This window comes from Balaenoptera physalus (genome assembly GCF_965194825.1).
Source record: "Balaenoptera physalus genome assembly, chromosome: 15".
Lineage (NCBI taxonomy): Eukaryota > Metazoa > Chordata > Mammalia > Artiodactyla > Balaenopteridae > Balaenoptera > Balaenoptera physalus.
In genome coordinates, this window is record NC_138894.1 from 71,910,873 (window position 1) to 71,925,860 (window position 14,988).

General features: G+C 37.0%; 1 protein-coding gene across 5 annotated transcripts in view; it reads right to left on the reverse strand.

The window, feature by feature from the left end:
* Positions 1–14,988, reverse strand: part of TTC27 (tetratricopeptide repeat domain 27) — a 190,670-nt gene that overhangs the window by 131,536 nt on the left and 44,146 nt on the right. For all 5 annotated transcript variants that reach the window (XR_014254108.1, XM_082426978.1, XM_082426979.1 and 2 more), the window contains exons 7-8: positions 7,644–7,777; positions 1,065–1,177 (exon numbers count right to left, since the gene is read on the reverse strand). Coding sequence is in view for 4 of the 5 variants with exons in the window: in XM_082426978.1 (XP_082283104.1) it covers positions 1,065–1,177; positions 7,644–7,777 (247 nt within the window). In the remaining variant the exon portion in view is untranslated. The remainder of the gene's footprint in view (positions 1–1,064; positions 1,178–7,643; positions 7,778–14,988) is intronic.

The window sequence follows — 14,988 nt, forward strand, 5'->3', positions numbered from 1 at the left end:
AAACTAATCCTTTTTTTTTTTTTTTAAATCAGACAAATTCAAACTGAGAGTAAGCCTACAGAATAACTGGCTTATAAATTTCAGGTGTCAAGATCATGAAAGTCAAGCAAAAATGAAGAACTATTCCAGATTGATAGAAACTAAAGGGACATGACAACTAAATGTAACACATATGTTCTAGACTGGATCCTGTGCTATAAAGGAGATTATTGGGACAACTGGCAAAACTTGAATGGGGTCTGAGTAGGAAGTGATAGTAAAGTATGAATGTTAATTTCCTGATTTTGATAGCTGTATTATGGCTATGCACAAAAACTCCCTTGTTTGTTGAAAACACACACTAAAGTATTTAGGGGTGATAGAATATCATGTCGGAAAATTATTCTCAAAAAAGTTATTTCCAATGCCTTGCCCTTGCAACTTTTTTCCAAATTTGAAATTATTTCAAAATAGAAAAATAAAATAAAATGAAAAACTATTTCTACCACACATAAGGTTCGATTGTATTAAAAAAAAATTCTAGGGACTTTCCTAGAGGTCTAGTGGTTAAGACTTCGCCTTCCAATGCAGGGGGTGCAGGTGTGATCCCTGATCGGGAAGCTAAGATCCCACATGCCTCGGGGCCAAAAAAACAAAACATAAAACTGAAGCAATATTGTTAACAAATTTGATAAAGACTTTAAAAATGTTCCACATCAAAAAATCTTTAAAAAATAAAATAAAATAAAAAATAATTCCATACTCTGAACGTAAATATCCTCAAAGGTCAAAACAGTCACCTATCCTAAATACTTCATTAAGAGTCTATTCCTAGCCAAGGTTAACCAAAGAAATTTTGTTTATGAAGAAAAGAGAAGGATAAGTATACCAGCTTACAGGAGATTCCTGAGATTCCTCATCTCTAACCCTTTAATTGGTTGCCCAACTATTCTTCATCTTCATAAGCCATGACAAGATTCTCTATTCATCCACAACTCTGGGGACCTGCTTGAACAAAGATTTCCCCAACACAAGAGAACCAATACGCTAGAAGTTCAAGGTAGCCAAGTAAGTCATTAACTCACCAGATTCCAAGGATAACAGCAAGCTCTTCAGCACATAGGTCAGGCATCTGAAACTGTTCACAATCTGCTAACTTTATCTCATTTAGAACAGTATCATCATTGAGCTCAATATTCTGGTGGAATACAAAAGAAACTCCTTAGAACAAAAATTAATTCTGATTCATTCAACAGACTATACACAACAGATTGCTGGGGGGATAACATCTTTTTGTTCAAGATTTTACAATGTCTATATATGGTCAATAGGCTGCTTCTTGTGAAACACATATTTGGGGACAATTTACTGTGCAGAAATGGAGGACACACATCTATACCTCCGGATGCACTGACAACATCAATAACAGGGAATGACTGCTATTGTTGATTAAGCCTACTACGCAAAAGCCCCTCAGGATTCAAAACCAGATCTTTCTACTCTGATTCTAAATTATAATCTAAAACGTCAACTGCCAGCTCTGTTTCTCAATAGGATTTAGAATAGGCAAAACAATTTGAGAAAGGAATAAAACCTGAAGACTTAGAGAACTTGGTAGAGTACTTGATTTCAGAATTACTACAAAGCCAAAACAGTGTTGTACTAGCATGAAGACAGACATATAGATGAAAGGAATAAAGTCCAAAATTTGAGACCCACGTTATATGGTCAATTGATTTTCAAAGGTGTCTAGGTGAGTCAAACAAAGGAAAGTTTTTTCAATAAATGATGTTAGAACAACTGTATATCCATTTGGGAAAAAATGACCCTCCGTCCTGATCTCATACCATACACAAAAATTAAATCAAAATTAATCACAGACCTTACTATAGAAGCTAATACTAAAAAACTTCTAGGAAAAAAATCATAGGAGAAAAGCTTTGCCACTTTGGGGTAGGCAGACAGTCCTTAATTAGGACACAAAAAACTCGAACCATCAAAGAAAAACTTAATAAACTGGACTTCAGCAAATTAAAACTTCTGCTCTTTGAAAACATTGTTAAGAAAATGAAAAGTTAAGCTACAGACTCAGAGAACATATTCACAAAACAAATATCTGAAAAAAGGCTTGTATTCAGAATATGGAGTTACAACTTAAGAAGAAGAAGATAAACAACCCAACATAAAAATGGACAAAAGATTTGTACAGACACTTCACAAAAGAATGGGCAGTAAGCACATAAAAAGATCCTCAACAGTAGTCAAAAGGGAAATACTAATTAAAATCAGAATGAACTACTAGTACACACACATTACAATAGATAAAATTTAAAAGACTAACTATACTAATTATTGACAAGGATCTGGAACAATTAGAACTTTCACACATTGCTGGTAGAAATGTAAAATGGTACAACCATAGAAAACAGTTTGCTAGTTTCTTACAATAAACATATTTACCATATGAGCTATCAATTCCACTCCTATGTAGTTCCCTATGATAAACAAAAACATATGTCCACCCAAAAACATGTGTGTGTGTGTGTGTGTGTGTATATATAAATATATATAAATTAAAAAGTGTTCATAGCAGTTTTATCTGTAATAACCCTAAACTGGAAACAACCCAAATGTCTGTCAACAGGTAAACAGATTAAAAAGAAGAATTATGCTATATGCATTTAATGAAATTCTAATCAGGAATAAAAAGGAAGTACAGACACATGCAACTACACAGATGTATCTCAACTGCTGAGCAAAAGAGGCCAGATACAAACGAGTACATACTGTAGGATTCCAGTCACATGAAATTCTAGAAAAGGCAAACTACCTGTAGCCACAGAAAGCAGATCAATGATTGTTTAGGGCCAGAGAGGGTGGGGAATTAACTGCAAAGGGGCAGGATGGAACTTTCTAGGGTAATGAAATGTATCTTGACTGTAATGGTTGTGTGTATATATTTTTCAAATCTCAGCAAAATGTACAATTAAAAATTTTCTGTGTATAAGTTATATCTCAATAAAATGGATTTTTTAAAAAATTAATCATTAAAAAATAGTAAAATCACGATGAGAAACCACTACACACAACTCACTAGAATAGCAAAAAAAATTTTACCAAGCACTGGCAAGGATGTAGAGCAACTGGTGCTCTCATATACTGATGGTGGGAATGTGAAATAGTACAACCACTTTGGAAAACATTTGGGCAGTTTCCCAAATTGAAAATACACTTACCACACAACCTAGCCATTCCATTCCTCGGCATTTACCCCTGAGAATTAAAAACATACGTTCACACAAAGACTTGCCCATGAATGTTCCGAGCAGCTTTATTCATAATAGCCAAAAACTAAAAATTGCTCGATTGTCTACCAAGAGGTGAATGGATAAACACACTGTGGCTTATCCATACAATGAAATAACTCAGCAATAAACAGGAGCTAACTATTGGTATCAAAATATAAATGAATCTCAAAACATTATGCTAAGTGAAAGAAACCAGACACAGAAGAGTCATACTATATGATTCCATTTGTTTGAGATTCTAGGAAAAAACAGCTCTAATCTGTGACAGAAAGCAGACCAGTTGGAGGGAAAGTGATTGACTGCAAAGGAGTATGGGTGGACTTTTTGGCCTAATGGAAATGGTTCTGTATTTTGATTACAGTGGTGGTTACATGGGTCTACCTATTTGTCAAAACTCATCAAACTGGATACTTAAAATAGGTGCATTTTATTTTATGTAAATTATTCCTCAATAAACCTGATTTAAATTTTTTTCTAATTCAACAGAAGTAGCTAAAGCTAGGAAGACTTTAAACTGTAGGCCTAGCTCTATCTATAAGGTTTCGAGAAAAGAGAAAAGAGTACAACCTCCAACCACTGCTGACAGGAGAAACACACAACTTTAGGCGGCTACTCAGGCTCCACTGAAAAAGTGCCTCTTCCTCCCTGACCTGCACAACTTCAAAAGGCAGAGCTGGCAGGTGCACAGCGCACCCTGGTGGCCAACCATTTTCAATACAAGCCTTTCATATTCTTTTTTAAAAAGCTACCTATGTAATTCTAAATTTTCTAACAGCTACACTTTAAAAAGTAAAACAAAAAAAAAATTAAGTGATTTAACCTAATACATCAAAAATATTATCCTTGTAACATGTACCAACATAAAATTATTAATTAGATACTATACACTTTTTCATACACAGCTTATGAAATCTAGTACATCTTTTACACTTCAGCACATCTAAGTTTGGACCAACCAACTTTCAAGTGATTAATAATCATATGTGGCTACCACATTGGACAGTGCAGCTCTAGAGTATCCAAAACTCTCACCTTTTCACATCCAGATAGGGTTGTATCAACCTGCTTATTAATATCCAATGTTTGTGGAGTACCTTTATAGATCTAATATGATCCCTTAAAAAAAGTGTGATGTGGGGACTTCCCTGGTGGTCCAGTGGTTAAGAATCCGCCGTCCAGTGCAGGGTTCAATCTCTGTCTGGGGAACTAAGATCCCACATGCCGCGGGGCAACTAAGCCCGCATGCCACAACGAGAGAGAAGCCTGCGCACTGCAACCAACAGCCCACGTGCCACAACTAAGACCCCACATGCTGCAACTAAGACCTGTCGCAGCTGAATAAATAAATAAATATTTTAAAAAAAAAAGTGTGATGTGGGGAAAAACAAATGAGGAGGCTAAAAATACAATAACTTTCCCAGGTTCTCAACCTCGGCTAGACAATAAAGATGTGACAGGGATCCAAGTCTCCACCTCCCACAGCCAGGACTCCTTCCCCTCCGGCCCCCACAGAAGACCTGAGACAGGTCAGCCTTAACAACAAGGCATTATTTATTACTCTTCAGCTACAAACAGGTGATCAAAATAGTTTCAATCTTCATTCAAGATACTCTACGTTCCTATTCAGCTCTTTTCGAAATTAAAACTGGTTGGCTGCACTACCTACTTGCCTATGTGTTCTACAAGCCACAAATTTAAAATACTGTTCTGCTTTAGTCCCACTCCAACCTCATAACATTCTACTGAATCAAAAATTTAGCTACAGCCTTTCAGACCTCCTAGTCAAGTGATGCTTATGATACTGTTTTTGCTCACCTATCATTAATTTGTTTCTTCCTTTAATGCTGCCCTTGCTATGTAATAAACGTTATATCTAGATAATCAAGCTAAAGCTTGAAACTGCAAGAGTGTGGACTTTTGGACAGACTGTTTTTGCACATAACCTTGTACAATCCTGCAACAGAGGCCAGTCACATAAGGCACAGATCTGGATTGTCCTGTATTATTGCATTTTTCTTGTTCTGAATATCCTTGACATTACAGCTGACAAAAATGAAAACTGATACTGCAGATCTGTTTTCTGAAACCTTTAAAGCTAAAATCACATGCAAGAACTGACTTTGCAACTACTAATATTGACACCCTTTCGATCTGTATGAAAGCGGGTTGTGTAGAAGCAGCAAATCAATGGGTGCCATTTTATCTTTAGTTAAACACCATCCTTGTGTATTCATTTACACCATCTTATATGTGACACACTGCTGTACAATGTGTAATTCTGTGATCTTTATTTCCCTTTGTATTCATTTTAAGCATCTTTATAAATTGCTGTATTGTGCTTAATGTAAAAAAAAGAGAAAAAGAAATTAGCACGTAATTTATCTCCAATTCATGGGACACGCCATATTCAGCATTTAATGTATATTTCTTATCAATGATGCTGATCATGTATGTGTTTGTGTTTTCTGTGAATATACACTTTTAATTTATTCTCCCTCCTCACACCGTGCCCCCATGATTGAATAATAAAGAACAGAGACTGCGCCTTTGATTTGCACATTGGGGTTGCTCATAACTGTTGGCTTATTAAAGCCTGAAGTCCAATAGCTTCAGGCTATGTAATTCCCCATTAATAACAGATTAAAAATCTAGCAAGGTCCAAAGGGAAACACTATGATCCTCACTGGCAATAAAATTACTGTATTTCCTCAATTCTAAGATATACATCTTCACATTGTAACATTTCTAATCACGATGTATTTTATAATCACTATAATTGGTATAATAGTGTTCCTTTTTTCCTGAAGAGTTTGGTTATTAAACAGATGGTGTATTTTATAATTTAATGGTATCTGAATAAGGAAATATGATACGTAACTAATTAAACAAGCAAGTCTATCTTCCATCCATGAGTAAAAAGCTGCTTCTATCTAATCCATACCTACATCACATAATTTGTACTTTCCACCTTTAAGTGGTAATTAATGAAGATCATAAAATTATCAGAATGCATTTTATTTCAAATGTGAAAGAATAAATTCTGTATTAAATTGTACATCATTTTTATACATTCCTCATAAAAGTCATCACATCCTATTTATAATCATAGGAGACAATTTTCAATACTAGAACTCCACATTAATAAACAAACAAACAAACAACAATGGATTACTGAATTAAATGCTTAGATTGCGGAATTAAATCTCTTTTCACTGATGCTGTGCTATGGCCTAAAAACCAGGCTTATGATACTTAATCTAAGACTCAGGGAGGGACTTGGGTTACATCAAATCGCTGAAGGAGGAGGGTCTGGTATATACAAGGAGGAAATGGAGGACGGAAGCAGGTATCAACAGAGTTCCCTGACCAGCATCAACACAGCAGTACAAATACTTGTTCAGCTGTGGCTCTCTCATCCCTGAGTTTCTCCATCTTTTCCTTCTCCTCTTAGAATCAGTAACTGTCCCCACCCTGAAGTTACCACAAAAGCAAACAGAGAACCTGGAGCAAGCCCAGGAGGTAAGTAAGATCACATCCAAGGCCTTCCTCAGGACTCCTTACTGCTGCCACTCTTTCCCATCTCCCTAGTCCCTACCCTTGGCATTATTTTCAGTACACAACAGAATTTTAGTGTTCAATGCACCAAGTAAATTTGTTTGCAGGCTCTGGAATGAAAAGTAGCAAAACATGGGCTTCAAGGATGGTAACATCAACCAAAGAACAAGGAAAAATGTTGGTTTGGGGTCTCTGGGATAAGAAAATGTAAATGCTAATGGCCTCCATGGAAGCAGATGGAAAGGCCTATTGAGCAGGTAAACTGACTAAAAGCTATAAATTTAAGCTACAAGAGAATGTATTAGCCAAGTCAAGAAAACATACTAAGGCAGAAACCAGCCCAGTAATGACATAGTAACTAAGGACAGATCAGAAAACTGGTAAAAAGGAATTCTGATCATCCGTTTACATGTTTAGAAGAAACCCAAGAAATTTCAAGGCTCTTAATATTTGAAAATATCAACAGAAGGCAAAAAATATGGTAGCCACTGGAAAAATTAGTCTCTACTCAGTCTGCTTTTTGGACTTTTTTCAAGGGCAGTAATACATAACTAACTGCATTACTAATTCAAACTTACTGAAGTCTAGGAAAAAAACATTTTATCTCTATTTAAGGGTAAAAATGGCTTAAAAAAATGGGTCCTGTTATGTCTTGTTTTTTAAAAACATCCAGCCACCTTGTAAAAGCTCAAGAAGGGTCAAAAGAAGCCTCTTCCCACCCCATCCAGTGTTTCTACAAAACTCACCTATGGAAACTGTTAGACTTGGATGCTAATTTAAATAACTTACAATCCTACTTACCTTGGTTAAATATTCCTGAGGAGTGGGTGCTGGAGTGAATTCATAATTTGAAAACACAGCTCCTTCCCTTCTTACATCTAAAATAAGTTGGGCCACGTAATTTTCCTGGAACCATGTCCTTTTTCCCAAAGCACCTGAAGAAATATATATTAAATTATATGTATCAACTTGTCAATCAGACATACAGTACAATCTTAAAGAGAAGTATTTTCAGAGTGCTTTAGAGCTTATGAGGTATTTTCTCCATTTCAAATAAGAGAAACCTGAGGCCCAAAGATGACTTTAAAATGACTTTTTATAAAATTATAAAGCCAGTAAGTTATAAGGCCAGAACTCAAACCCAGGATTTCTGCCACTAGTTTCCACATACTTACTTTTTCACTAAACTACCTCCCTCCTCAAAAAAGGTAACTCATTAGGTGTCATAGGGAGAAGAAATACTATCCTCTCCATACAACAGATGAAAAAATGGAAGTTCTGAAGTGCAGTCATTTGCTCAAGATCACAGGGTTTTCAGTATCAGAGCCAGGGCTTAAAGCCAGGGTCTTCAGGTTCTAAATCCCACAGTCTTTCAATTACATTATCTGGCTCCACGTAAGACCAAATTTTTTTTTCATTTTGTATGTGAAATAACTTGCTGCAGAACAGCTTTAAGAGAAGCAAAAGCTCTGACATCTCTTCTCTGGCAAGAGTCAGATTACAAAGACCCTTGATTACAAAGACCAGTCTAAGAAGTCTGGATTTTATCCTGTGATGAGTCTGGCTCTACTTTATACAACAACCATTTAAACACGTTATACTAAAAATAGCTATTCAGATGGTCTAACACAGCTTACTTTTTTATAGTAAGGCTAGAGCTGAAGAGAAAAAAGTAATAATCTGATTCTCATTTTATATTCGTGAGCACATTTGTATTTTTAAGTTCTTCAGTCTTAACTTGGAAAAAAAATATGAAGAACTAGCTAGTAGATACACCAACAGCTAAAGCTGACTATACTGAGTACCATGATACTAATTTTTTAAATAATCCAAAAAAAAAGTCTCCTAGTACCGAAATATTTAAAAACAAAATCTCTGAAATTAACCTCACAACTTATATTACATATATCTCAAATACAAGACTCCAACTTACACTTGGCCATTGTCACAAAGTTATAAGTCGGATATTTAATAATTCTCCCCCTACAAACAATGTAATAAAAGGTGGTTAAGATCCCAGACTAGGCCACAAAGTCACATTTACCTCATAATATATCTGAAGGATTTTATTGACAGGACTACCTCAATAAGCACAGAGTTTGGCGACTAAGAATGGGCCTTAGAGATAATGTAGACCAAGCCTAGGCAGGACAAATAGTTTCAATCATTTCAACATTCACAGATTGTTGTTTCAACATTCACAGAGCCCAGGTTCAACAGGAATAAATGGTGTGATCCACTGATGATGTCTGACTTTCATGAATGTCTTCAATATAAAATGCCAATTACCAATGTGAGACTAGGGACAGGGCAATACATTAAGAGAAAATAATGTTTCTTATTTGGTACTCAGAAAAAAACACAGAGATCTTGGGAAAAATTCTGTAATTTATTTGTTCTTCCAAGAAATGTTTATTGAGTGCCTACTGTATGCCAGACAGTGTTCTAAGGCAATGAAGAAACATCTAAACAAAACAGTCAAAAATTTCTGTTCTTGAGGAAGAACCTGGACTTCACCAAGGAGGATACCCCACATCCAAGGACAGAGGAGAAGCCACAGTGAGACGGTAGGAGGGGCGCAATCAGAGTAAAATCAAATCCCATAACTGCTGGGTGGGTGACTCACAGACTGGCGAACATTTATACCACAGAAGTCCACCCACTGGAGTGAAGGTTCTGAGCCCCACGTCAGGCTTCCCAACCTGGGGGTCCGGCTACGGGAGAAGGAATTCCTAGAGAATCAGACTTTGAAGCCTAGTGGGAATTGATTGCAGGACTTTGACAGGACTGGGGGAAACAGAGACCCCACTCTTGGAGGGCACACACAAAGTAATGTGTGCATCGGGACCCAGGGGAAGGAGCAGTGACCCTGGGGGAGACTGAACCAGACCTACCTGCTGGTGTTGGGGGGTCTCCTGCAGAGGCGAGTGGTGGCTCTGTTTCACCAGGGGGATAAGGACACTGGCAGCCGAGGTTCTGGGAAGTTCTCCTTGCCCTGAGCCCTCCCAGAGTCTGCCATTAACCCCACCAAAGAGCACGGGTAGGCTCCAGTGTTGGGTTGCCTCAGGCAAAACAACCAACAGGGAGGGAACCCAGCCCCACCCATCAACAGTCAAGTGGATTAAGGTTTTACTGAGCTCTGACCGCCACAGCAACAGTCAGCTCTACCCACCACCAGAGCCTACCATCAAGCCTCTTAGATAGCCTCAACCACCAGAGGGCAGAGAGCAGAAGCAAGAAAAACTACAATCCTGCAGCCTGCGGACCAAAAACCACAGTTACAGAAAGATAGACAAGATGAAAAGGCAGAGGGCTATATACCAGATGAAGGAACAAGAAAAAACCCCAGAAAAACAACTAAATGAAGTGGAGATAGGCAACCTACCAGAGAAAGAATTCAGAATAATGATAGTGAAGATGATCCAGGACCTCGGAATAAGAATGGAGGCAAAGATTGAGAAGATGCAAGAAATGATTAACAAAGACCTAGAAGAATTAAAGAACAAACAAACAGAGATGACCAATACAATAACTGAAATGAAAACTACACTAGAAGGAATCAATAGCAGAATAACTGAGGCAGAAGAACGGATAAGTGACCTGGAAGACAGAATGGTGGAATTCACTGCTGCGGAACAGACTAAAGAAAAAAGAATGAAAAGACATGAAGACAGCCTAAGAGACCTCTGGGACAACATTAAACGCAACAACATTCGCATTATAGGGGTCCCAGAAGGAGAAGAGAGAGAGAAAGGACCAGAGAAAATATTTGAAGAGATTATAGTCGAAAACTTCCCTAACATGGGAAAGGAGATAGCCACCCAAGTCCAGGAAGCGCAGAGAGTCCCATACAGAATAAACCCAAGGAGAAACACGCCGAGACACATAGTAATCAAAGTGGCAAAAATTAAAGACAAAGAAAAATTATTGAAAGCAGCAAGGGAAAAACGACAAATAACATACAAGGGAACTCCCATAAGGTTAACAGCTGATTTCTCAGCAGAAACTCTGCAAGCCAGAAGGGAGTGGCATGATATACTTAAAGTGATGAAAGGGAAGAACCTACAACCAAGATTACTCTACCCGGCAAGGATCTCATTTAGATTTGATGGAGAAATCAAAAGCTTTACAGACAAGCAAAAGCTAAGAGAATTCAGCACCACCAAACCAGCTCTACAACAAATGCTAAAGGAACTTCTCTAAGTGGGAAACACAAGAGAAGAAAAGGACCTACAAAAACAAACCCAAAACAATTAAGAAAATGGTCATAGGAGCATACATATCGATAATTACCTTAAACGTGAATGGATTAAACGCCCCAACCAAAAGACATAGACTGGCTGAATGGATACAAAAACAGGACCCATATATATGCTGTCTACAAGAGACCCACTTTAGACCTAGGGACACATACAGACTGAAAGTTAGGGGATGGAAAAAGATATTCCATGCAAATGGAAATCAAAAGAAAGCTGGAGTAGCTATACTCATATCAGATAAAATAGACTTTAAAATAAAGAATGTTACAAGAGACAAGGAAGGACACTACATAATGATGCAGGGATCAATCCAAGAAGAAGATATAACAATTATAAATATATATGCACCCAACATAGGAGCACCTCAATACATAAGGCAACTGCTAACAGCTATAAAAGAGGAAATCGACAGTAACACAATAATAGTGGGGGACTTTAACACTTCACTTACACCAATGGACAGATCATCCAAAATGAAAATAAATAAGGAAACAGAAGCTTTAAATGACACAATAGACCAGATAGATTTAATTGATATATATAGGACATTCCATCCAAAAACAGCAGATTACACATTCTTCTCAAGTGCGCACGGAACATTCTCCAGGATAGATCACACCTTGGGTCACAAATCAAGCCTCAGTAAATTTAAGAAAATTGAAATCATACCAAGCATCTTTTCTGACCACAACGCTATGAGATTAGAAATGAATTACAGGGAAAAAAACGTAAAAAAGACAAACACATGGAGGCTAAACAATACGTTACTAAATAACCAAAAGATCACTGAAGAAATCAAAGAGGAAATAAAAAAATACCTAGAGACAAATGACAATGAAAACACGACGACCCAAAACCTATGGGATGCAGCAAAAGCGGTTCTAAGAGGGAAGTTTATAGCTATACAAGCCTACCTAAAGAAACAAGAAAAATCTCAAGTAAACAATCTAACCTTACACCTAAAGAAACTAGAGAAAGAAGAACAAACAAAACCCAAAGTTAGCAGAAGGAAAGAAATCATAAAGATCAGAGCAGAAATAAATGAGACAGAAACAAAGAAAACAATAGCAAAGATCAATAAAACTAAAAGTTGGTTCTTTGAGAAGATAAACAAAATTGATAAGCCATTAGCCAGACTCATCAAGAAAAAGAGGGAGAGGACTCAAATCAATAAAATCAGAAATGAAAAAGGAGAAGTTACAACAGACACTGCAGAAATACAAAACATCCTAAGAGACTACTATAAGCAACTTTATGCCAATAAAATGGACAACCTGGAAGAAATGGACAAATTCTTAGAAACGTATAACCTTCCAAGACTGAATCAGGAAGAAACAGAAAATATGAACAGACCAATCACAAGTAATGAAATTGAAACTGTGATTAAAAATCTTCCAACAAACAAAAGTCCAGGACCAGATGGCTTCACAGGTGAATTCTATCAAACATTTAGAGAAGAGCTAACACCCATCCTTCTCAAACTCTTCCAAAAAATTGCAGAGGAAGGAACACTCCCAAACTCATTCTATGAGGCCACCATCACCCTGATACCAAAACCAGACAAAGACACTACAAAAAAAGAAAATTACAGACCAATATCACTGATGAATATAGATGCAAAAATCCTCAACAAAATACTAGCAAACAGAATCCAACAACACATTAAAAGGATCATACACCACGATCAAGTGGGATTTATCCCAGGGATGCAAGGATTCTTCAATATACGCAAATCAATCAATGTGATACACCATATTAACAAACTGAAGAAGAAAAACCATATGATCATCTCAATAGATGCAGTAAAAGCTTTTGACAAAATTCAACACCCATTTATGATAAAAACTCTCCAGAAAGTGGGCATAGAGGGAACCTACCTCAACATAATAAAGGCCATATATGACAAACCCACAGCAAACATCATTCTCAATGGTGAAAAACTGAAAGCATTTCCTCTAAGATCAGGAACGAGACAAGGATGTCCACTCTCACCACTATTATTCAACATAGTTCTGGAAGTCCTAGCCACGGCAATCAGAGAAGAAAAAGAAATAAAAGGAATACAAATTGGAAAAGAGGAAGTAAAACTGTCACTGTTTGCGGATGACATGATACTATACATAGAGAATCCTAAAACTGCCACCAGAAAACTGCTAGAGCTAATTAATGAATATGGTAAAGTTGCAGGATACAAAATTAATGCACAGAAATCTCTTGCATTCCTACACACTAATGATGAAAAATCTGAAAGAGAAATTATGGAAACACTCCCATTTACCATTGCAACAAAAAGAATAAAATACCTAGGAATAAACCTACCTAGGGAGACAAAAGACCTGTATGCAGAAAACTATAAGACACTGATGAAAGAAATTAAAGATGATACCAACAGATGGAGAGATATACCATGTTCTTGGATTGGAAGAATCAACATTGTGAAAATGAGTATACTACCCAAAGCAATCTACAGATTCAATGCAATCCCTATCAAATTACCAATGGCATTTTTTACGGAGCTAGAACAAATCATCTTAAAATTTGTATGGAGACACAAAAGACCCCGAATAGCCAAAGCAGTCTTGAGGCAAAAAAATGGAGCTGGAGGAATCAGACTCCCTGACTTCAGACTATACTACAAAGCTACAGTAATCAAGACAATATGGTACTGGCACAAAAACAGAAACATAGATCAATGGAACTAGATAGAAAGCCCAGAGATTAACCCACGCACCTATGGTCAACTAATCTATGACAAAGGAGGCAAAGATATACAATGGAGAAAAGACAGTCTCTTCAATAAGTGGTGCTGGGAAAACTGGACAGCTACATGTAAAAGAATGAAATTAGAATACTCCCTAACACCATACACAAAAATAAACTCAAAATGGATTAGAGACCTAAATATAAGACTGGACACTATAAAACTCTTAGAGGAAAACATAGGAAGAACACTCTTTGACATAAATCACAGCAAGATCTTTTTTGATCCACCTCCTAGAGTAATGGAAATAAAAACAAAAATAAACAAGTGGGACCTAATGAAACTTCAAAGCTTTTGCACAGCAAAGGAAACCATAAACAAGACGAAAAGACAACCCTCAGAATGGGAGAAAATATTTGCAAATGAATCAACGGACAAAGGATTAATCTCCAAAATATATAAACAGCTCATTCAGCTCAATATCAAAGAAACAAACACCCCAATCCAAAAATGGGCAGAAGACCTAAATAGACATTTCTCCAAAGAAGACATACAGACGGCCACGAAGCACATGAAAAGCTGCTCAACATCACTAATTATTAGAGAAATGCAAATCAAAACTACAATGAGGTATCACCTCACTCCTGTTAGAATGAGGATCATCAGAAAATCTACAAACAACAAATGCTGCAGAGGGTGTGGAGAAAAGGGAACCCTCTTGCACTGTTGGTGGGAATGTAAATTGATACAGCCACTCTGGAGAACAATATGGAGGTTCCTTAAAAAACTAAAAATAGAATTACCATATGACCCAGCAATCCCACTACTGGGCATATACCCAGAGAAAACCGTAATTCAAAAAGACACATGCACCCGAATGTTCATTGCAGCACTATTTACAATAGCCAGGTCATGGAAGCAACCTAAATGCCCATCAACAGACAAACGGATAAAGAAGTTGTGGTACATATATACAATGGAATATTACTCAGCCATAAAAAGGAACGAAATTGAGTCATTTGTTGAGACGTGGATGGATCTAGAGACTGTCATACAGAGTGAAGTAAGTCAGAAAGAGAAAAACAAATATCATATATTAATGCATGTATGTGGAACCTAGAAAAATGGTACAGATGAGCCAGTTTGCAGGGCAGAAGTTGAGACACAGATGTAGAGAATGGACATA